This window comes from Ictalurus furcatus, chromosome 5 (genome assembly GCF_023375685.1).
Source record: "Ictalurus furcatus strain D&B chromosome 5, Billie_1.0, whole genome shotgun sequence".
In the NCBI taxonomy this organism is placed as follows: Eukaryota; Metazoa; Chordata; class Actinopteri; order Siluriformes; family Ictaluridae; genus Ictalurus; species Ictalurus furcatus.
Window position 1 is genome coordinate 25,082,220 of NC_071259.1, and position 21,702 is coordinate 25,103,921.

General features: G+C 39.4%; 1 protein-coding gene across 3 annotated transcripts in view; it reads left to right on the forward strand.

Moving 5' to 3' along the window:
- spats2 (spermatogenesis associated serine rich 2) overlaps positions 1-21,702 on the forward strand; it is a 34,326-nt gene that overhangs the window by 9,560 nt on the left and 3,064 nt on the right. For 2 of the 3 annotated variants that reach the window (XM_053625407.1, XM_053625408.1), the window contains exons 3-12: positions 4,524-4,603; positions 5,708-5,816; positions 6,376-6,425; positions 6,665-6,902; positions 8,070-8,279; positions 13,952-14,087; positions 15,628-15,686; positions 20,797-20,906; positions 20,994-21,096; positions 21,191-21,339. In XM_053625407.1, coding sequence (XP_053481382.1) covers positions 4,524-4,603; positions 5,708-5,816; positions 6,376-6,425; positions 6,665-6,902; positions 8,070-8,279; positions 13,952-14,087; positions 15,628-15,686; positions 20,797-20,906; positions 20,994-21,096; positions 21,191-21,339 — 1,244 coding nt within the window. Of the gene's footprint in view, positions 1-3,578; positions 4,105-4,523; positions 4,604-5,707; positions 5,817-6,375; positions 6,426-6,664; positions 6,903-8,069; positions 8,280-13,951; positions 14,088-15,627; positions 15,687-20,796; positions 20,907-20,993; positions 21,097-21,190; positions 21,340-21,702 lie in introns of those variants that run through there. The other variant, XM_053625409.1, reaches the window with a different exon arrangement.

A 21,702-nucleotide genomic window follows, 5' to 3' on the forward strand; every position in this document is an offset into this window, starting at 1 on the left:
AATTATCTGCGCTAAACTTATTCTTTGCATCTAACTCGATCATAGGTGAGTAAAATCGGAAAATTTACTAGCCATTGGCTAATTAAAGATATTTTTTTTATTCGCCTAGTGGGAAATTTAGTTATTTAGTGAATTTAGTGATTTTACTCGCATTGTAGAAGATTGCACGTGTGGCACAGTGGCGTAGCGTGTAGCTGCCTCACAGCTCCAGGGTCCCAGGTTCGATCCTGAACTCAGTATACTGTCTGAACAGTACTCGGTTCTCCCCACCTCCCAACCTCCTGATCAACCGTGACCTCGATTAGCATAAAGTGGATACTCGAAGATGAATAAATGAATTTGTTTTACATTTGTACACTGTACAATTTCCTACTGTTTTTTCAGAACGTCTTGAAACTCCATTCAACTCCATCTCAGCCTGGAATGTTAGCCCATTGAGGCAGCTTTCTTTTTTTCCCCCCCTTTTTTTTTCTTCTTTTCTTCATTCTTTTTTGATCTACCATTTTTGTACTGCATTCCATTCAACTAGGAATGCAGGAACATCAAACCCCTATTAGTAAAAGTGCAATGGAATACCACTCGTTTCCTGATTTCCAAAATAGTAATCTCTGGTGAAATTCAACAACCTGCTGAACTTGATCATATATTCTGTAATACTTGCTGTACTAGGAAACTCCTCTGTTGCTTTTAAAAGCACTCTTATGGCTTTTCAAGCTCAGCCATTTTCTTCGTTTATACATTCGAACTCTGAGCACAGGGGACGCTTTGTGATTAGAAGTCGGAAATATGAAGTAGGAACTTTCCACATGTGACTTTGTTTGGAATGGAGCATAAATCTACCATCTGTACCTGTGTGCACAGTATACTGTAGACCCCCCCCCCCCCCCACCAAATGGTTACAGATGTTCATAGTTTCTCAGATCAGTATTTTTCCATTAATATAGATTTGGTTTTGTCCACCAGTATAGGTCTGCAGCTTAATTTGTTTAGTACACGGACACACATCAGTAATGGTTTTCTTGAATAGAGATACTCTTGATTTCTTGAATTGAAATAGTCTTTAAACGTATCTCAACCGGAAGTAATGTTCTAGTTTTTGAAGTAATTTAAAGAAAATTGCATTCATCCAGAGCAACTTAACATTTATCTCCTTTATACATCTGAGCAGTTGATGGTTGCTCAGTGCCCTGCTCAGCTTGGCAGTGCTTGGATTTGATCTCACAACCATCAGATCAGTAGTCCAAGTTCTTAACCATTGAGCTACCACTGCCCCTATTTTAACAGCCACTGACAGACACAAACAGAATTGATTAGGCTTTTATACCCATTTCATTACAACATTCAGCAGTCAACTTGATCATTCGTCTGTGTGATGAAATCACACTTGGCTAACAAGCTTATCTTTAGGCAGACTTTTTATTTATTTATTTATTTTTAAAGCTTCAGCGTTTGTTGAACTGGATCCTTACACAATATGATGTTTGCAGGAAGATAACCTAGACAAGATTAAAATATAAATAAAACCATTCCCAAATCAATTTTGTGTATAAAAATCTAGGGTAGTGTGTGTGTGTGTGTGTGTGTGTGTATATGTGTGTGTATATATATATATATATATATATATATATATATATATATATATATATATATATATATATATATATATATATATTTATATATATTTATATAATTGAAGAGTCAGAGGCAGGAAAAACTCAAATTTGGCCACTTTGTCACTTTTGGCTGTTTTCCAGAAGTCACCCATGCTGACATTTTATGGGGTTTTTCTAAGTCACCACATTTGTTTAGTAAAATTGTGAGAAATGATTGTCTTCCCTTTCAATGAGAGGGTGACCAGTTTTAAATGCATTTACTTATGAAATGGTGAAGGATCTGTGCTTATATAGTGCCTTTTAACCTTAGCCCTTCTACAAAGCACTTTACACGGTTTCTCATTCACCCATTCACACACACTTGCACACCAATGGCAGCAGTGCAAGGCTAGCCTGCCATCGGGAGGAACTTGGGGATCAGTGTCTTGCCCAAGGACACTTTGGCACGTGGGCCAGGAATCAAACCGCAAACCCTACAACACACATTAGCACCGGAGCCATTTCACTGAAATTAAAGGCTAACACTGGAGAGGAAACGGTGCAGAAAATTGTGGCATTTTAACACTCAAACGGAAAAGTTTCTAGGTGAGTATATAGGTGAAGCTGTAATTCCATGTTGTTTTTTTGTGACCCCTACTATACTGTTTATCTGAGGTTCTAGCACTTGACTGCTATAGCACGTGACTGCTTTAGCCAGTTCTCATTTTGTTTAGCAAATTGTATTTAAATGCACTTCAAATGCCTCCAGACAGGAGTTATGAGGTGCACTGCAAGGCCACTACTACTAGCTTTTGTTACTCACTTCCTAAAAGATTGCAGTACTCAGGCCACTTTGCTTTGTGTGGAAGGGAAAGCAGTGGTCAAAAGACCACACACTCTAACCTCTTGTAGCAAAATAACTAGTGCGCTTCGGTTTGCGAATGCTCTTTGCCCAGCTGAGTGCTGACGTGCGTCCTCATAACAGCCTGGCAGGTTATGACTGTAACTAGGTGTGCGTCTTATCGCTCTCTTTTACACAGTAAGCATTCTAAAGGTTTATGGTGCTTCAAGTTTCCTTTTCCCCATAAACATAATGTAAATTAGTAGCTATAGAACAGCTGTACAACTTTTTAGGCGTCTTTTACAGCCAGCGTGGCTTGTGTGCCTGGGATAAATTAAGATGTACTACTGAAGCGCTGTGTTTAAAAGAAAAAAAGTGTAACCAAATTCTCAGTGGCTCATTAGCTGTTAAACAAAAAAAGAAGTGATGGTTCGTTAGTGGTGTCTAGTCACATATAAAATACTTTAAATATGTATGTGCATATTGCTGACAAATATCACAAAAGGCAGTATGGTAAAGTATAAAAATAGGAAACATGTGGCCACATTAGAAAACTTAATGTAGGGAGAAAATGGCCAGAAATAGCTGATCTCGGTACAGGCAAGGAACAGTTATTTGAGAATAACAGTTATTAACTAATAACAAAGCTTATCCTGTACGTTTAGGCAGAATCAATCACAGACTGTGAAATAACAAAGAATTCTGATTTAATGAGGCGAAACATATGAGTGGATATCTGACTGTCGTGCTGTGTACCATTTAACCTAAAGATAGATCTCAAGAAGCATAAAGTACGTCCTAACTACGTTCTACACCATTCTGATAAAGTCTGCAAACTGAAATACCTCCCACCACAGCACATGACACGAGGACAAAAAATTCGAAGCTGTTCTTGCTTAATCTTGTCCTGGATCGTGTCGAGGCAGGGCCTGCTGAATCTTAATATTAAACCGCACCAATATGCACTTCGGGTTTTTTCCTGAATCCAAGCGTTGGCCAATGAGTTGCTGACCTTTTGTTCAAACACAACATGCTGCATTAGGAATAGTTAGAAGAGGATGACTCTTGTATCATGTACATGTTTATTTCCTTTAGTCTGTATTAATGCACTTGACTAACAAACTAAATCAGCAAGTCATTTACCTCAGGTAAATCTGCAACCCCACTCATCTGCAACACTTCTTACCTACTTTTGACTTTCATTCTTTTTTTTCAGGGGGTGTAATTTTAATTCGGGAAACTTTCAAAGTTTAGCTGTACTTCAGAAGTAAACTGAAATGAATACTCCTGCAGAAATTTGCTCTACTGTTGTATTTCAGTCTTTTCATAAGCAACTGTTGCATTACTAGAAAAGCACTTAGATTACACTATCTGTAATCGTTCTTATCTCATTTGTTGTTTTGGGAAAAAAGTTAGCTTAAATATCTTCTAACCATAGACCCGGTGGATTTATTACAGCTTGTATTTAGGATCAATCTGCATCCATTACTGTATGTGATACGGTTCTGGCTCTGTGTGGGGAAATGGAGAAATGGTGAAAAAGCAAGCTAAAGGGAGGGAGAGTTGGGGCGGAGGGAAAAAAAGGGGCGGCAGGAGGTTTAGGCTGGGATGGGACTGAGTTTTGGGATCTGTGCGTCTTTTGATTTTGAAATTGTCTGTGGATTACTGTGGGTAAGTATAGGCTGTGCATGGGTCTTCATGTCTTATCAATGTGCCTGCTTGCTTTTCTGCTTTGAAAGAAAATTTGATTTTCTTTGACTAAAAAAGTGCCACGTTTTAGAAACGTGGCACTAAAGGTACCATTTAGCAGTTTAGGGTCATTGTCAGCTCATGTAAAAGACTTCAAATTTAGTGTGTTATTTTAAACGAAGCTGCTGAAACCTTTTTTTATAATGGTCTCTGTCCCATTCTTTTTCTCCCCTTTTCTTTCCCATCTCCCTGGGCTGTGCTTCTGACCTACATATTTTGAGGAAAATCCCCCTTTCCCACTTCCTTCTGCCAAGTCATGCGGAATCCTCAGGCTGCACACGCTACAGCTCAGACTGAACTATTAACTCCATGCTTTCCTTTTGTTTTGTGTATTTTAATAGATACGTCAGGGGTGGAGTTTGACACGCACTCCAAAATGGTCATGTCCCAAGGAGGAACGTTTGAAAGGATGAAAGAAAAGGTAATGCATGATTTCCTCTTCTCTTATCCTGTCCTGGAATGGGAGACCTGAAAAGTGGCATTCCTGACGACCATAATAAGGACAGGGTCATTGACTTTTAAGCGTTTTTGTTTTCCTCTCCGTGTATTTGCACGGCTGCAGTGTAGTCTTTCTGCTGTTTTTCTCCTTGTGCCCCACTAGTTTTCAGGGCCATTACTGTATTGTCTAGGGAGTGGCCTTCTAAACATAATGATACATTAAAAAAATGGAAGACTCAATCAGACTAAAAGTAATAAAAGAAATAAATAAGAATCATATGTCATTAACTTCCTGAATTGTTACTAAAAGACAGATATTGTTAAATATTTATAGTTTCTAGTACATTGTATATTGAAGTTCAATGCACAATGTTATTCAGTATTGTGTAATGTAATTAGAGGTGTGAGACATTTTGTGGAAGTGCACTGAGGAGTATTATTTCCTGAATGAAATAACACAAGGAATTACATGTTAGTAAAAAGGCATTCAGGCATTTCCTTGTAGTAAAATTAGAACTTTACTGACGTTTGTCACGTGGACATATACACGACATATGACGTATACACCAGAACTGGAAAAACATATAATTGTTGATATGGACATGTACACCAAAACTGACATGGCTTCCAAAATATAGGACTAAATTTATTATTTTCAGGTTTGTGTTTTCTGTGTAATACATTGTGATGACCAGTATTATACCACAGCTCTGTTAACTTCTTGAATCTGATTGGTTAGAATGTGTGGATTAAATTTTTATAACGGCAGCTCTGATCGTGATTTTGGCTGTAATTAAAAACACAGGTTTATATTAGTGCACTCCTTGTAATACATTGTAGTTTCTATGGTAATAGCTTGTTCAAATGGAATTTTTTGGCAGATGCTCCACATACTCTTATGGTAGTAATACATGGGTTAAAAACACGTAGAAAAACATATTGTTGATATGGACATGTATACACCAGAACTGACACGCCTTCCAAAATGTAGGACTAAAATGATTACTTTCAGGTTTGTGCTTTCTGTGGATTATTGCTACACACACTGACCTTCATTCTGTTTCTCATTTGTCTCGTTTCCCACTAGATCCATGCAGTTAGAGCAGTGGTTCCTAACAAGAGCAATAATGAGATCGCCCTGGTCCTGCAGCACTTTGAGAACAGCGTGGATCGGGCCGTGCAGGCCTTTGTCGAAGGTACGGCTAATTTAACAGCACAGCTTATGTATGCGTATATAACGTTCACGGCATGGACTGATGCAGGATTAGTTGCCGATCCTTGATTCAAGTTGGCTGGCATTAGTGTCAGTTTGCTTGCGTGCACACAGTCGTATGCAGGCAGAACGTGCTTCAGTAATTTTGACGGTAGTGTTGCTTATAACAAGACGTCACAGGTTTAATCTTTCAGTACGTCCAACACACCCAAACCAGCTATCCTAAAGCTTCGTAATAAACTAATGAAATGGATTGGGAATGTAGGAAGCAGGGAAATCTTCAACGAAGTTGGTAGAATTAGCTTTTTAAAATTGTTAGAATATTAGAGTATGTCTGATACACATCCAGATTTAATTCACTGACCGGCAAAAGCAGGATCACAGCTCTTCTGAGTAGCCCACAAGCTGAACTATTGTGGAACAACTATATGGAAAGTATTCGGCTGCTATTGGTTACTATTGTGCTTTATGTAACATGATTTTCATCTCCAGTTGACCATGTCATATATGTCATGTTGTTTTTCTTCTTTTTCTACCCCTAGGCAGTGCAGTAGACATTCTGAAGGAATGGAATGTCACGGGTAAAAAGAAGGTGTGCCTGCATGTCATGACGCAGAGCGAATGCCTGCGTCACAGCTTTGCTCTAAATTTAGCACTAAAGAAAGTGGTTTGGTAGCTCTAGAGTTTTTTTATAGTTGTTTTTTTTGTTGTTGTTTTTTTTGGTATTGTAATGAATAATAAATATTGGCAGAAGGTTGCATATCTTATTTCTTTCTTTGTTAATCATGTATGCTAATAAGTTTGTTAATTAATCCATTTGTGACTTAACAGCCCAAGAAGAAAAAGAAGCCCAAACCCCAGCCAGAAGCTCCGGTAGATCCTGCCCCTTCTGAAACCGCCTCGTCCCCAGTGACGGAGTGTGCAGGTGCTGTTAACGGTTTCCATGCCAATGGTTCGGCTGGTGCCGATGGTGAGTCTCTGGACTCGTTGAGCGAACAGCTGGACTCTGCCTCCTTGGACGCAGCCGAGCTTGAGTTGGAACCTGCTATGCCTGAGCTGTCAGTCACAAGTAGGCATGATGTCCACCAATAAAAACCATTGTTCCTCCTACAGTAGGCGGGCTGTACAGTATAGCAATAATACATTGTGATGACCAGTATTATACCACAGCTCTGTTAAATTCTTGAATCTGATTGGTTAGAACGTGTGGATTAATTTTTTATAACAGCAGCTCTAATAGTGATTTTGGCTGTAATTAAAAACACAGGTTTATATTCATGCTCTCCTTCTAATACATTGTCATTTCTATGGTAATAGCTCATTCAAATGGAATTTGACAGTAGATGCTCCACATACTCTAATGGTAGTAATAAATGGGTTAAAAACATGTAGAAAAACATATAATTGTTGATATGGGTTCAACCCCCACTGCAAATCTGGTTTATTGTCAAAATTTACAGACTTTCAGCTGTTTGCAATGAACAAATCAAACAAAAGCAGTTGAAATAATTCAACACAACGAATGTTTCAAGTGGTTTCCCCAAATTCAACTGAAAATGCAACTTATAATGACTTATTCAACCCCCTGAATAGAATCCCTCACAACAGCACAAATATGCAAAACAGGTGTTGTCTCAAGCACACTTGAAGCAATTAATCAGGGGCTTCATTAGTTGCACCAGGTGTGCTTGAGCTGGAACACATGAAATACCTGAACTGGCTAGGGGTGGAAAATATATGAAATACCTGGACGGGGCAGAAAAAGGAAGCTATCAACTGCAGCCAGATTTCTGAGAAGGCAGGTTGTGAAAAACCCTCGAGTGACTGCAAAAGAAATGCAGCGAGACTTGGTGGTAACAGGCACTGAGGTTTCAGTGAGCACAGTAAGGAGTGTACTAAACGCAGAAGATTTCAATGCCAGAGCTTCAAGACGTACACCGCTACTGACCCAAAAGCAGAAGAAAAGTCTGCTCAAAATCATATAAATAAGCCACAGAAGTTTAGGGATTCTGTTCTGTGGAGCGATGAAACAAAACTGAAACTTTTCAGCATGATGGAGTTGCTGAGAGAGTTTCAAATTTTCATGCACCTTAATGAAAACCGAAACCGCACTGCGCTGAAACTGAAAAAGAAAAAAGTGCATATACCCTGCCTGGGCACTATTTAAGAAACAGGTGTATCCTTTCTTGATTTGTTTCTTATGAGTATCTTCCTTGTTTATTTGCTTATCACACAGGAGCAGAAGCAGAATCTGAAAAGAGCTTAGCGGCAGCCCCAAGTCCATCTCCCCAGCAAAGTACCAATTATGGAGCTCGACAGAATCAAAACAGTTCTCGAGGCAACAAGTTCCGCCCAAGGCCTTCTACCGGCCCTCACAATGCAGTTCTGGCTCCTCCTCTTCTGCCCGATGACTGCCAACAAGGTTCATCTGCAGCCAAAAAGATTGGTAAGAGTTCTGCCATACTGAAGGCTGGCATATTGAGTGAGATTTGAGAGATATCTCACCCTAGTTTGTGTCCCATTTCGAGACTGAAAGAAAAGCAGACAAATGGATTCTGACAATAAAAGAACATTCTTCCCTGAAAGATCTATAAAGAAATGTTGGTAGCTTTTTATCCTGGTAGCAGTTTATAGTTGGCTGTAAATTAGAAACAGGGTCGAAATGTCAACTTTCTTGCTTAGTTCAAGCAAAGAGGCACAAGTAGATTTTAAAACCTGTATTGCTTATATGCAACATTCTCATCCAATAGTACAGTGCATCCAGAAAGTATTCACAGTGCTTCACTTTTTCCACATTTTGTTATGTTACAGCCTTATTCCAAAATGGATTAAATTCATTATTTTCCTCAAAATTCTACAAACAATACCCCATAATGACAACGTGAAAGAATTTTGTTTGAAATCTTTGCAAATTTATTAAAAAAAAAAAAAAGCACATGTACATAAGTATTTGTACTTCAGCCTTTGCCATGACACTCAAAATTGAGCTCAGGTGCATCCTGTTTCCACTGATCATCCTTGAGATGTTTCTACAACTTGATTGGAGTCCACCTGTGGTAAATTCAGTTGATTGGACATGATTTGGAAAGGCACACACCTGTCTATATAAGTTCCCACAGTTAACAATGCATGTCAGAGCACAAACCAAGCCATGAAGTCCAAGGAATTGTCTGTAGACCTCAGAGACAGGATTGTATCGAGGCACAGATCTGGGGAAGGGTACAGAAACATTTCTGCAGCATTGAAGGTCCCAACGAGCACAGTGGCCTCCATCATCCGTAAATGGAAGAAGTCTGGAACCACCAGGACTCTTCCTAGAGCTGGCCGCCCGGCCAAACTGAGCGATCGGGGAGAAGGGCCTTAGTCAGGGACGTGACCAAAAAACCAATGGTCACTCTGACAGAGACACGCAAAGCTCCGTGGAGAGAGGAGAACTTTCCAGAAGAACAACCATCTCTGCAGCACTCCACCAATCAGGCCTATATGGTAGAGTGGCCAGACGGAAGCCACTCCTCAGTAAAAGGCACATGACTGCCTGCCTGGAGTTTGCCAAAAGGCACCTGAAGGACTCTCAGACCATGAGAAACAAAATTCTCTGGTCTGATGAAACAAAGATTGAACTCTTTGGCCTGAATGGCAAGCATCATGTCTGGAGGAAACCAGGCACTATTCATCACCTGGCCAATACCATCCCTACAGTGAAGCATGGTGGTGGCAGCATCATGCTGTGGGGATGTTTTTCAGCGGCAGGAACAGGGAGACTAGTGAGGATCGAGGGAAAGATGAATGTAGCAATGTACAGAGACATCCTTGATGAAAACCTGCTCCAGAGCGCGTTGAACCTCAGACTGGGGCGAAGGTTCATCTTCCAACAGGACAACGACCCTAAGCACACAACCAAGATAACAAAGGGGTGGCTACAGGACAACTCTGTGAATGTCCTTGAGCGGCCCAGCCAGAGCCCAGATTGAACCTGATTGAACATCTCTGGAGAGATCTGAAAATGGCTGTGCACCGACGCTCCCCATCCAACCTGATGGAGCTTGAGAGGACCTGCAAAGAAGAATGGGAGAAACTGCCCCAAAATAGTTGTGCCAAGCTTGTAGCATCATACTCAAAAAGACTTGAGGCTGTAATTGATGCCAAAGGTGCTTCAACAAAGTATTGAGCAAATGCTGTGAATACTTATGTTCATGTACCTTTTTTTTTTTTTAAAATAAATGTGCAAAGATTTCAAACAAACTTCTTTCACGTTGTCATTATGGGGTATTGTTTGTAGAATTTTGAGGAAAATAATGAATTTAATCCATTTTGGAATAAGGCTGTAACATAACAAAATGTGGAATTAGTGAAGCGCTGTGAATACTTTCCGGATGCACTGTATGTACGTCTATTCACAAGGGTAGATGCCTAAAATTTTATCCAGTCAGCATAATGACTAAGCAGTTAATAGTTTGTGTGCCAGAGCTGAAAGAGCAAATAATAAACTGCACAGCAGCTATAAAACACAGACTTTAAGGAAACAAGGTGTTGAGCAACCAGAACTGAGAAAGGTAAAGCAAACTCAAGTGTTTGCATAATTTCAGTTCTACTAATAGAATAGTACGTTTGCTTGAGGTTGATCTGCTTCTGGTAACTTTTGTGCATGGCACAGTGCAGCACTCTCAGTGGTGCATTGAACTCGCTCAGTCGTTCCGATAGCAAATTATACAGTTTGAGTTCTCTGAATGCTGATGCCTTTATTATGTTTGATGTCCCCGTTATCACAGTCCTTTTCTGTTTAATTCACTTGTTCAGCCATTGGTGCTGTTTGTGAACTTGAAATTGATTTCCAGACAGTTCTTTTTCTTTTTTTTTTTAAACTCTTTTTTTTTTTTTTTTTTTTTTTTTTTTTTTTTTTTTTTCTTTTCTTCCCTCCTCAAAAGATGGTGAAAATGATTTTAAGCTCGGTGAGACACCAGAAAATTGGTGTTTTTTCAGTTACTCTTTCAAACACACAAACCACCACTTTAAATTTATCCTGTCTGAAATATCAGATTGGCAGACATGGAGAAGCATGAGGCTTGGGTAGTTTAAGCATGCCAGGAAGGCTTACTATAGGAATGAAACAGATGTATGTTTTGATTTTCAACAAGCCTTACATTCCTATAGTGTCGTTGTCGCCCAAATTATCTTGCACTTAAAGCTTTGTCTTTTCTTAGTGTCAGTCCAGAGGCAAGGAATTTAAAGAGCAACTCTAGTAAGGGTGTAACTATATGTCTGCAGTACTCTACACACAAAATACCTCAATCCCTGGGCTGTTCACAACTCTCTAAAACCTGTTGTCTTTCTCACGTGTAAGTTTTCGCTCTGCTTGTGTTTATAGTAAGGCGATGGAGCGATGTACCAGTGAGAGTAAATAACCAGTGCCACATGTGAAAGTGTGTATGTGCACATGGCTATTTTCTAAAGCTTTCATAACCCTTATTTAATATTCTGCATTGGGACCGCGTGTTTGTAACCCTCTGACGGTCCAGAACAGACAATTTGCTTGATTTCCTCATAGTGAGAAAATGCTGAAATGAAGCTCCATGCTCCAGCGATTGAATAAGTAATGGGAAAAGGCTAAACTGCCAAGTAAATACAGTTTTGTATTTACTTCGCGTTTTGTTCCTTACTCAGTGCTGAAGGATGATGGTTCTGGAAAACAAAGTAAATTCAAAACATGTGAAAGTGAAACGGACAAATAAGCAGCCTTAAGGAGTTCAGAAACCAAGACCGCATAAAGTTATGTATTCAGAGAAATACACTGGTTGCCTTTGTCTCTACTGAGGTAGAAACCAGATTTAACAAAAAAAAGTTTTCTTCGGTTTCTCATTTAGAACCTTCTGGTAAATCTCCCACCGCTACCTGGCCTCTAACACTATATTATTACAGCGGCCTGAGTTTCTGTAACCTTGCTAGTTGGTAGACGACCAGGTTTATGTCAGATCGATAAGCCCAAAGGTGCATGTGATGTGCGTCACTAGGTTTTGTGTAAAATATGCTTGTACCAGAGCATTTATTTAAAGTCAGAATAAGCAACAGTACAGTTTGTTACTTTTTTTTAAATGAAATTTGTTAGGGTTGCTCTTTAATTCTAATTCCCTCCTCCACAGAGCATTCTCTCTCTCTCGCTCTCTCGGTCTGTCTCTGTCCTTGTACATGTCTGTTTTTGCACCCTGTTTCCCCTGTTATTGTAAATTGTGAGATATTTACTTTATTACTCAATTTTGATCAAACAAAAGCAGTGTAAATGTAGGTTGTTGCACTAGTTACATGGGATTAAACTAGTTCCCATTGTTCAAATACACTGGTCACAGAAGTATGGTTACTTAAGGGGTGTGTATGCGTGTTTACACATTTGTAGCAGGCATCAAGTTAAAGGTTGTGATGCTGAGAGACCAGGTGTTGGTGTGCTTCTGTTATTCACCTCACACTTCAGCCAAGAGACCGTAATGCTCTCACGAGTATCAGAGCGAGTGAGAGAGAGGATAAATATACTGAGCTCCAACAAGTCTCAGGAAGGACTAGAGATGAAGGCAGGCTTTCGTTTAGCATCTACACAGTTTGTCAACACACAGACCCACCGGCACATTGGCCAAGGGATCTGTGTGTCCCAACAGGGACTTGAATGTCTCTGACGGTTTCTGTCCCTCTAACTCTGTGGCTAGATCTGTGTACTTTTACTTGTGGCCTACTGTATGGGGCTAATTTGAGTCCCTGCCTGACAAAGTAAACAGACCTGATTTCCATGTGGGCCTGGGTATCCTTGTGGACCTGCCATGTTGTTCCCTCCCCTGCCTTTCACTCAGTCTTTTATTAAGCAGTGTGTTGGTGTTGCTATATTCAGTTGCAATCAAAATTATTCAACCCCCATTGCAAATCAGGTTTATTGTCAAAATATACAGACTTTCAGCTGTTTGCAATGAACAAATCAAACAAAAGCAATTGACACACAACAAATGCTTCAGGTGCCCCCCCCAGTTCAACTGAAAATGCAACTTATAATGATTTCTCAAAATTATTCAACCCCTTCATGGCAAGCATCTGTAGTACTTAGTAGAGCACCCTTGTGGTGTTATGACCTGCTGCAAACGAGATGCATAGCCAGACAACAGCTTCTGGCAACGTTCCTGAGGAATATTAGCCCATTCCTCATGAGCAATGGCCTCCAGTTCAGTAATATTCTTGGGTTTGTGTGCTGCAACCGCCTTCTTCAAATCCCACCAGAGATTTTCTATGGGGTTCAAGTCAGTTGACTGGAAGTAGGGCTGAGCGATAAAACGGTATCGGTATTTATCAACGGTAAACCTTTATCGGTAACGATAGAAAAAATGTTCAGTATAGCGCTTGATAAAATGTAAACATAATTTTGATTGTGAATTTAAAAAAAAGGACATGTCAGCTTGCCAGTGTGACAGTTTTTTTTCTTTTGGTTTCTTTTTGTCTGACCAACATCAGAACACCATTGCGTGTAAGCTTTGCAAAAAAAAGGTAGTTTAAAAAAAAAAAAAAGTAGTGCAGAAGTTTTATATGAGGCTAAGCTAACTATGCTAACAGGCTGAGCACAAACCAGAGCACCAGGAGTCACATTCTGCACTATAATGCGATGTTTGCCTTGATTGTTCTACGTTTCCACTTTTACATTGCACACATTTTGTAACATTTTATTTGTTCAAGTTCAAGAGTTTCTTTAACACTTGTTTATTTAATCTTCATATAAGATATGAGAAGATATTTGTTTTGATTCTATTTTGTTTTCGACTGTTAAAACAAAAATTATTTGTTGTTTGCCTTAATAAAGTGGGTAATTTTTTTTTAAATAGTGGTTAAATTCAAACCTTTTTTTTCTACTGGTCTTTGTTTAAAAAAAGTAAACAAAGTACTCTTGGTGTGGTGTTCTTGATAAAATGGCAATCGAGTGTATGTATAATACGTGATTACATATGAATTACTGAATTACTATTCAGGTATGTCACATAAGGTACATCAGTGTTTGTGCGTAAACATTGATAACTATTCAAGTCATTCATATGAGGTACATCAGTGTTCTAACATCTGTCTTGTTCTGTGTTTTTCTCTTGCTTTCTGTCTCAGCATCGAACATTGACCGCTCAGTGAAGGATCTCCAGCGGTGTACGGCATCTCTGACACGATATAGAGTGGTAGTGAAGGAGGAGATGGATTCGTCTATCAAGAGGATGAAGCAGACCTTTGCTGAGCTACAGAGCTGGTAAGTTTCTGTCCTGCACACATCCACAAAAGATCTCTACTGGCATGATCAGGATTCTGTCATGTTCTTTTGCTTAAGAACTGTACTGAAGTTGTGTTTACAAGGCTTTATATGTTGCTCGGCCTTTTGCGGTCAAAGTTTCAATGAAAATGAACACACTTTTCTTTCTTTCTTTTTTTTTTTTTTTTTTTAAATACACAACCTGTTTGTTTGTGGGATGGCAGGTTAATCATTTGTAAGCAAGAACATCAATAACGAACTATCCATAAAAGAGTAAGCCCGGAGCGATCAGATTCTGCTTTTCTCCTTCTTAAATGCAGAATGTTATTGATGCTGATGCTACTGATAAGTATTTTATGTATGCAATAAGATATCTTTGACTGTTGCTCTCACCCCCCCCTTCCCCCCATTAATGATTAGTGAAATTATCTGTTAGTGGTATTGTCTGCTCTTACTGCAAAAATATATAACTTGCATCTACATTTTAATTTAATAGTAAACTTAACAGCCATATTTATGCACTGTATTGCTTTTTGAGCTTAATTGGCTGTACTCTGCAGTCTCCTGATAGCATAACATACAGCATACATGTTGTGCAAGACACAGTAATGAACAGTCAGCTTTTTCTCTGAACCTGAAGACTAATATTGACAATAGTGGCACTGTTAAACATTGCTTTATCTTGTTCCTGGCCTTCTTGTACAGGGGTGTCCAATCTGAAGTGCAAAGGGCCAGTGTGGGTGCAGCTTTTCATTCTAATCTAGCAGGAGCCACTTCTGATTCCACCTGTTTAATCAATTGAGCTTAGCTTTCTATAGACTCAGGTGTGGCTTCTGCTTGGTTGGAATGAAAACCTGCACCCACACTGGCCCTTTCTGGATAAGATCGGACACCACTGTTCTAGTTGCAGTCAGACCTGTAAGGCAGGTCTGTCCAATCTTAATCAGAAAGGGCCGGTGTGGGTGCAGGTTTTCATTCCAACCAAGCAGAAGCCACACCTGAGTCTATCGAAAGCTAAGCTCAATTGATTAAACGGGTGAAATCAGGTTTGGAATCAGGTGTGGCTCCTGCTGGATTAGAATGAAAAGCTGCACCCACACTGGCCCTTTGCCTTTTGTATAAGTAGTTACACATCGTAATATAAAAAGTGTACATTTGGTATGTTAATGCTGTTTTATATTTAAACCTCTGCAAGCGAAGGACAAGCAGATCAAAATATTTAAGCATTTAGGAAACTGTTGAAATGCTAGGTTACGTCACAGGTCATCAAGTGTATCCCCACAAATGAGTACAAGTACTTTGATAACGTCCTTATGGGATCCCTCTTCATTGTAATCTGTGCTGTACGACATACAGAGACTATTGATGTTATCCGGTTAACTTTATAAGCTTTGAAGGAAACATTTATCTTGGATTTATCTTAAGAGTGGAACTAATGATCGCACTAATGATCTAGAATCGGTTACCACCTCGAACATTTTCCTTCCGTTGCGTATAATGGTGAAAAATTTCAGCACTGTTTTCTCTTTCTCCGTCATAGTCTTATGGATCGAGAGGTGGCTCTGTTGGCTGAGATGGATAAAGTCAAAGCGGAAGCCAGTGAGTATTTATCTTGTTTTCTTTTTTTGGCTTGTCTTATTAGTGCTGATGTGCTACGAAGAAAATTCTTGGCTTAAACTGAAATTCAGAACTCTCTGGTTGGAAATTGAAGCGGCGGTATGCTTTTTAAATGTAATTGGGGGCCCACAAAGCAAAAAACTTCATCACTGAATATCCTGTCTGAAAATGTTTGGTAGGCAAATGTTCGATTTCAGTTTAGCAGATTTCCTAATCCAGAGCGACTTACAGAAATGCTTTGGAGTCTCCATCAAAAACATGTACTCATGCTATTGGTCAGGACCTTAGAAAACTATCAATGTAAAAGCCTGTTAGAGATGAGGTAGTACGTGGTGAACAGTAGGTCTTCGGTCTTTATTTGAAGACAGCTAGTGACTCAGCATTTCGGACAGGCAGTGGAAGCTCATTCCACCACCGTGCTACAAGCTCAAAGGGAACATGGCACAAAGCAGGGTTTGGTAAGTGCCTTCAGGTGGGCACTTTTGATGCATCTCTGCTTTCTCATCAAGGTCTGTGGTGAGCACCTGAGCATAACCGTCCTCCTGGTGAAGAAACACTTGAAGTTGAAGTCATTCTTTCTCTTAGCCACCGTGCTCTAAAGCACACTCTCAGGTCTGCAACTGACAGAACTCATTAATGGTTCTGCACTGCTACGCCACAGACAGCCTCTTCCAGGCATTCTCCCACCATCCGGACTGTGCTGTGGACAGTAACGGAAATTAACAGGAGCAGCACCATTTAAAAATGAAGACAAGATTCATTCAGTGCTATTAAAGATCCTTTCAAGCGCACAAATTCCGGTTTATATGACTCGGGTGTGTGTTGGTCAGGGGGGCAGTGTAGCTGTGCAGGAATGCATACCTCACAAGGAGTCCATTCTCCTGCTCTTTGCCCTGGGAAACACTATCAGGTGTCATGCTTCCCTCAATGGCTCTTTTGTATGTGTGTGCAGTTAGGAAACAGCAGCCTACAGTAATCTGGCTTTCAGCTTCTGTGCTCAACTCTCTCCTCTCCTTTCCTTTCCCTTGCTCTCTTGCCAGTCCTTTTCATTTAAAAAAAACCCCCAAAAAACAATCCTTTGTATGTCATCCTACTCGCTGGATAAGTGTCTCAGTGTGGGTAATGTGCATTGCTTGAGAGCTCATCTTGCTACAGTCCTTCCCCTGTGCAACAGTTTCTCAGTCACTTTTGTCTGAAAGTTGAACACGCATTCAAACTCCAAGATTGCCCGCACATTACTTTTAAGTACTCCAGATGTCTTCTAAAGCAGCGTAAATGGCACAATGGAGGTCTTTCCAATCTTTTAGTACATCACGCTGTTTTCAAGTTGCTTAAATGAAACGGAAAGAGGATCAGCATGGAATGCATGAAAAGTGCAGTTTGTAATGTTTCAAACTGTTTTTAGACCTCATTTAATTTATACCCAAGAACAAGGGATTTACAAAATTGCTGTGCGATGGCTAGTTTCTTTATTTATGTACTTATTTTTCTGTCTGTAGTGTTTCAACACCTATATTAAAGACACCGTAGAATTTATTTATTTATTTATTTTCAATACTGCAGTGGATCTCACTAGTTTTTTCTTTGACTGATCCTGTTTGATATTTTTCTGGTCCAGAAATAGAACTTGCCAAACACCGCCCCCCCCCACCTTGACGCACGGCATCTTTTTCTTTAGAGGCATGTATAGTTGAAGTGCTTACAAAATGGCATGTGGATTACATTCCATATGTTGACGCACTTCCTTCTGAAACAGAAAGTCAGGGAGGGACCACCTCCTCCTACAGAATCTAAACGGAATCGGGAGTCACTTAGCAGCTGGCTAAATAATGTAGTGAAGAATGTAAAGATAATTTGTTTCCAGCTGTGTAGAATTTCTCAATGCCAGTTGGCCCTTTGCGACTTTAGCATGTTGTGTCCCAGAACAATGGTTTCCAACCATTGTGCCTGGACTTCCTGTGGAAAACAGGGAAATTTATATTGCAGTAAATTAAAACTATTGAAAATTAGCTTTCTGGACTGATCACTAACATGCTGCCCTTTGTGCTGATCATTACTCTCACTCACGCATGCACGCACACAATTGCTGTGTGTATACTAACTGCATGTTGTAGCAGTAGTCTGTCCTTAATAGTGCAGCCATGATGTTTTTGGGGCTGGAGCTGAGAGAAATATTTCTTTGGGTGAATGCCACGCGCACACACAAACACAGACATCTTTTCAGTACCCAAGGGATGGATTGAAAGGCATCCGTTTTATGCTAAATGTACAGTGCTGTGAAAAAGTATTTGCTCCCATCCTGATTGCTTCTGTTTTTGTGCATCTCATTCTAAATTGTTTCAGAAATTAAAACAAAGACAACCTGAGTAAACGCAAAATACAATTTTTAGACGAGTTATTTATGGAAGCAAAAAGTGTTATCCAATACCAACCGGGCCTATGTGAAAATGTATTTTCCCCCTTAGTTATTAATTCCCCAAATCTATGAAAATGCATTCGTAATAGGGTTCAGCCGGACTAGACACAACCATCTTCAATCAAATCAACACTTTCAACAGCATGAAGTTGGTTAAAAGATCTTGCCCAGTAACACACTATGCTGAAAATGAAAGAAATTCCAGAAATGATGAGGAAGAAGGTGATCTGGGATCTACATCAGTCTGGGAAGGGTTACAAAGGCTCTCTGACTCCAGTGGACCCCAATGAGAGCCATTATCTCTAAATGGAAAAACTGCATGGTAATGAACCTTCCCAGAAGTGGCCAACCTTCCAAAATTCCTCCAAGAGCACAGCAACTACTCATCCAGGAAGTCCCAAAAGAACAAAACAATATCAAAGGACCTACAGGCCTCTCATGCATCAGTAAAGGTCACTGTTCATGACTCCACTATCAAAAAGACATTGGGCAAAAATGGCATCCATGGAAGAATGGCGAGGTGAAAACCACTGCTAACCCAGAACATTAAGGCTCCTCTGAATTTTGCCAAAACACACCTTGATGATCCTCAAACCTTTTTGGGAGAATGTTTTATGGACTGATGAGTCAAAAGTGGACCTGTTTGGAAGACAGGGGTCCAGTTACAGTTTTCATAAACCAAGCACACAATTCCACAAAAAGAGCACTATACCTACTGCCAAGCAAGTGTGGTGGTATTTGTTTCTTCAGATCCTGGGCAACTTTCAATAATTGAGGAAAACATGAATTCTGCTCTCTACCAGAAAATTCTAAAGGAGAATGGCTAGTCTTCATTCCATAAGTTGAAATGCCAGTGCAACTGGATTATGCACCAACACATAATGGTCCAAAGCATAGGAGTAGGTTCTAGTCCTAGAGTGAAAGTAAGTGAAAGTCTGATCTCTAAGTGCTTGGTAAATAGTCTGCACTGTAAACTGTAAGGTTAAAAAAAAGCTCTCTCTCATATATATATATATATATATATATATATATATATATATATATATATATATATATATATATATATATATATATATAAAATATGTGTATATATATATATATATATATATAATATATAATATGTGTATATATATATAATATGTGTGTGTATATATATATATATATATATATATATATATATATATATATATATATATATATATATATATATATATATATATATATATATACATATATATATATATATATATATATATATATATATATATATATATATATATATATATATATAAGGTTCAATATATATATATAAGGTTAAATAAAGCACTAATATACATATATACATACATACGTACATACGCACATCATTTTTATATATATATATATATATATATATATATATATATATATATATATATATATATATATATAAATATATAAATAAAAATGATGTGCGTATGTATGTATGTATATATGTATATTAGTGCTTTATTTAACCTTACAGTTTACACTGGTTCTCAATCACCCATTTGCTCACACACCAATGGTAGCAGAGCTGCCATACAAGCTGCTAGCTTGCTATTGGGAGCAACTTGGGGTTCAGAGTCTTGCATAAGGACACTTTGGCATGTGGTGTCCTGTGGGCCGGGAATTGAACCGCCAACCCTACGATTAGTGGACAGCCTGCTCTACCACCGGAGCCACAGTTGCCCCGGCTTAGTTGCAGTAATTGCTGCTAAGTTGGCACAACCAGATTTTAAGTTTAAGGGGGCAATTTGTTTTTCACATTGATGATGGGTGTTGGATAACTTTTTTTTTTTTTCTTCTTTTTTTTTCTTCAATAATTTTTTTTTTTTAATGAATAAATACTATATTGTGTGTTTACTCTGGTTGCCTTTGCTTTATGTTGTATTTCATTTGAAGATCTAAAACTATTTAGTATGAGACACACAAAAACGGAAGAAATCAGGATGGGAGCAAATCTTTTTTTCACAGCACTTGTATGCTATTATCTGTTAGTGAGTGATACCTGCAGTTTAAGAAACACCATGCATTTTAGAGAGCATTTGATTGGACAAGTACAGGATAAGTCACCAAAAGTTTTCCCAAAAATGATGTGAAAATGTAACATTTTATAAAATCTATACTAACGTATTTGTTCACAATGCCAAGAGCTTCGTACAAAAACCTCTAAAATTCGATTTCATGGACCCTAAACAGGGGTGGACTGGGATCATTTGGGGGTAATAAGGCTACAAGCATTTTCATCACAATTTGTCTCAAGAGCAGATAGAATTGCAAACTGCCTCTTAAATCTAATCTGAAGCTTATAAATCATTTGATAAAATAGCATGTTTAGTTGCACTCTTGCGAATATAAAAGGTTTACCACAAGAATGAAGCAATGTTATAACCGCTGTGAGTCATGCGTGCTCTTGTGCATTTTAGCTACACTCTCCCATTCTATTATTGGAACATATGTTCTCATATTCATATTTCAGAGTGGAATGACTAAAAGATCTTCCTTCCTTCTAATGCGTTTGAAAGTGCACATGGAGAAGTGTCCTGTTAACAGTGGACATGTCGAGATGCGTTCTTCCTACTCAAGGGCAGGATAAGTGCCTTCTCATTGTGGTTTTGTGTGATGTTGACTGTTCTTCGTATTCATCTGGTGTAGTGGCTATCCTGGATAAGCGTCAGAAGCGAGCTGAGGATTTAAGGAGACTCACTGACAAGTCTGCCTCCATGTCCGAAGAGCAACTAACAGAACTCCGTGCCGACATCAAGGTATGGACATGCACATATACACATACGCACGTGTACACATGTACATGCAGATATGGTTAACCTTGTTTTCTCTTCTCTTTATTTCAGCATTTTGTGAGTGAGAGGAAGTATGATGAGGATCTTGGAAAAGCTGTTAAATTCACTTATGAACTGGAACCTCTTAAAGCCAGCATCATGGGCTTTGGATCAGGTAGGGGTTTTTGACATATCTGAATGTGAGAGACTATTGAAATTCTGTTGGACGTCTTAACACCCTCTCGCTTTTTTTTTGTCTCCTTGTGTAGTATATCATCCGCAGATTGGCTACTCCCATCGCTCTCGCTGTAGTTCCACTTCTTCGTCAGTCACTGGCTCCGCCCCTGTAGAAGCTCCAGCTCAAGTTCAGCCCCAGGCTTCTGGTTACACAAGTCGCCCCAATGTCCCACACAAACAGGTAATGTGCACACAAACGCAAACTTCCCTGCTGTCCGTCCCACAGCACATATGACCTGCATGTACCCTTTTACACAGAGAGAGTCCAAGAGCACAAAATTGGCCCTGCTTTCTTGGTGGGTGGAGGATTACTCTCTCAAGTGTCAATCAAAGCAAAATTAGCCAATCGTGGGTGTGTGAGCTATGTATAGCACCTTCATCTGAGTGTGTTCAGCTGCCCTTTGACATAGCATGAGCAACAGTTTGTGTGGGGCGCAAGGCGGGGGGGCGGGGGTGGGGGTAATGCGGGTAATGCAGCGGCTGGCTTTGCAAGTCTCAGAGTATGCACGTGCTAGCATTTACCCTCCCCAGTTGGTGGCTATCG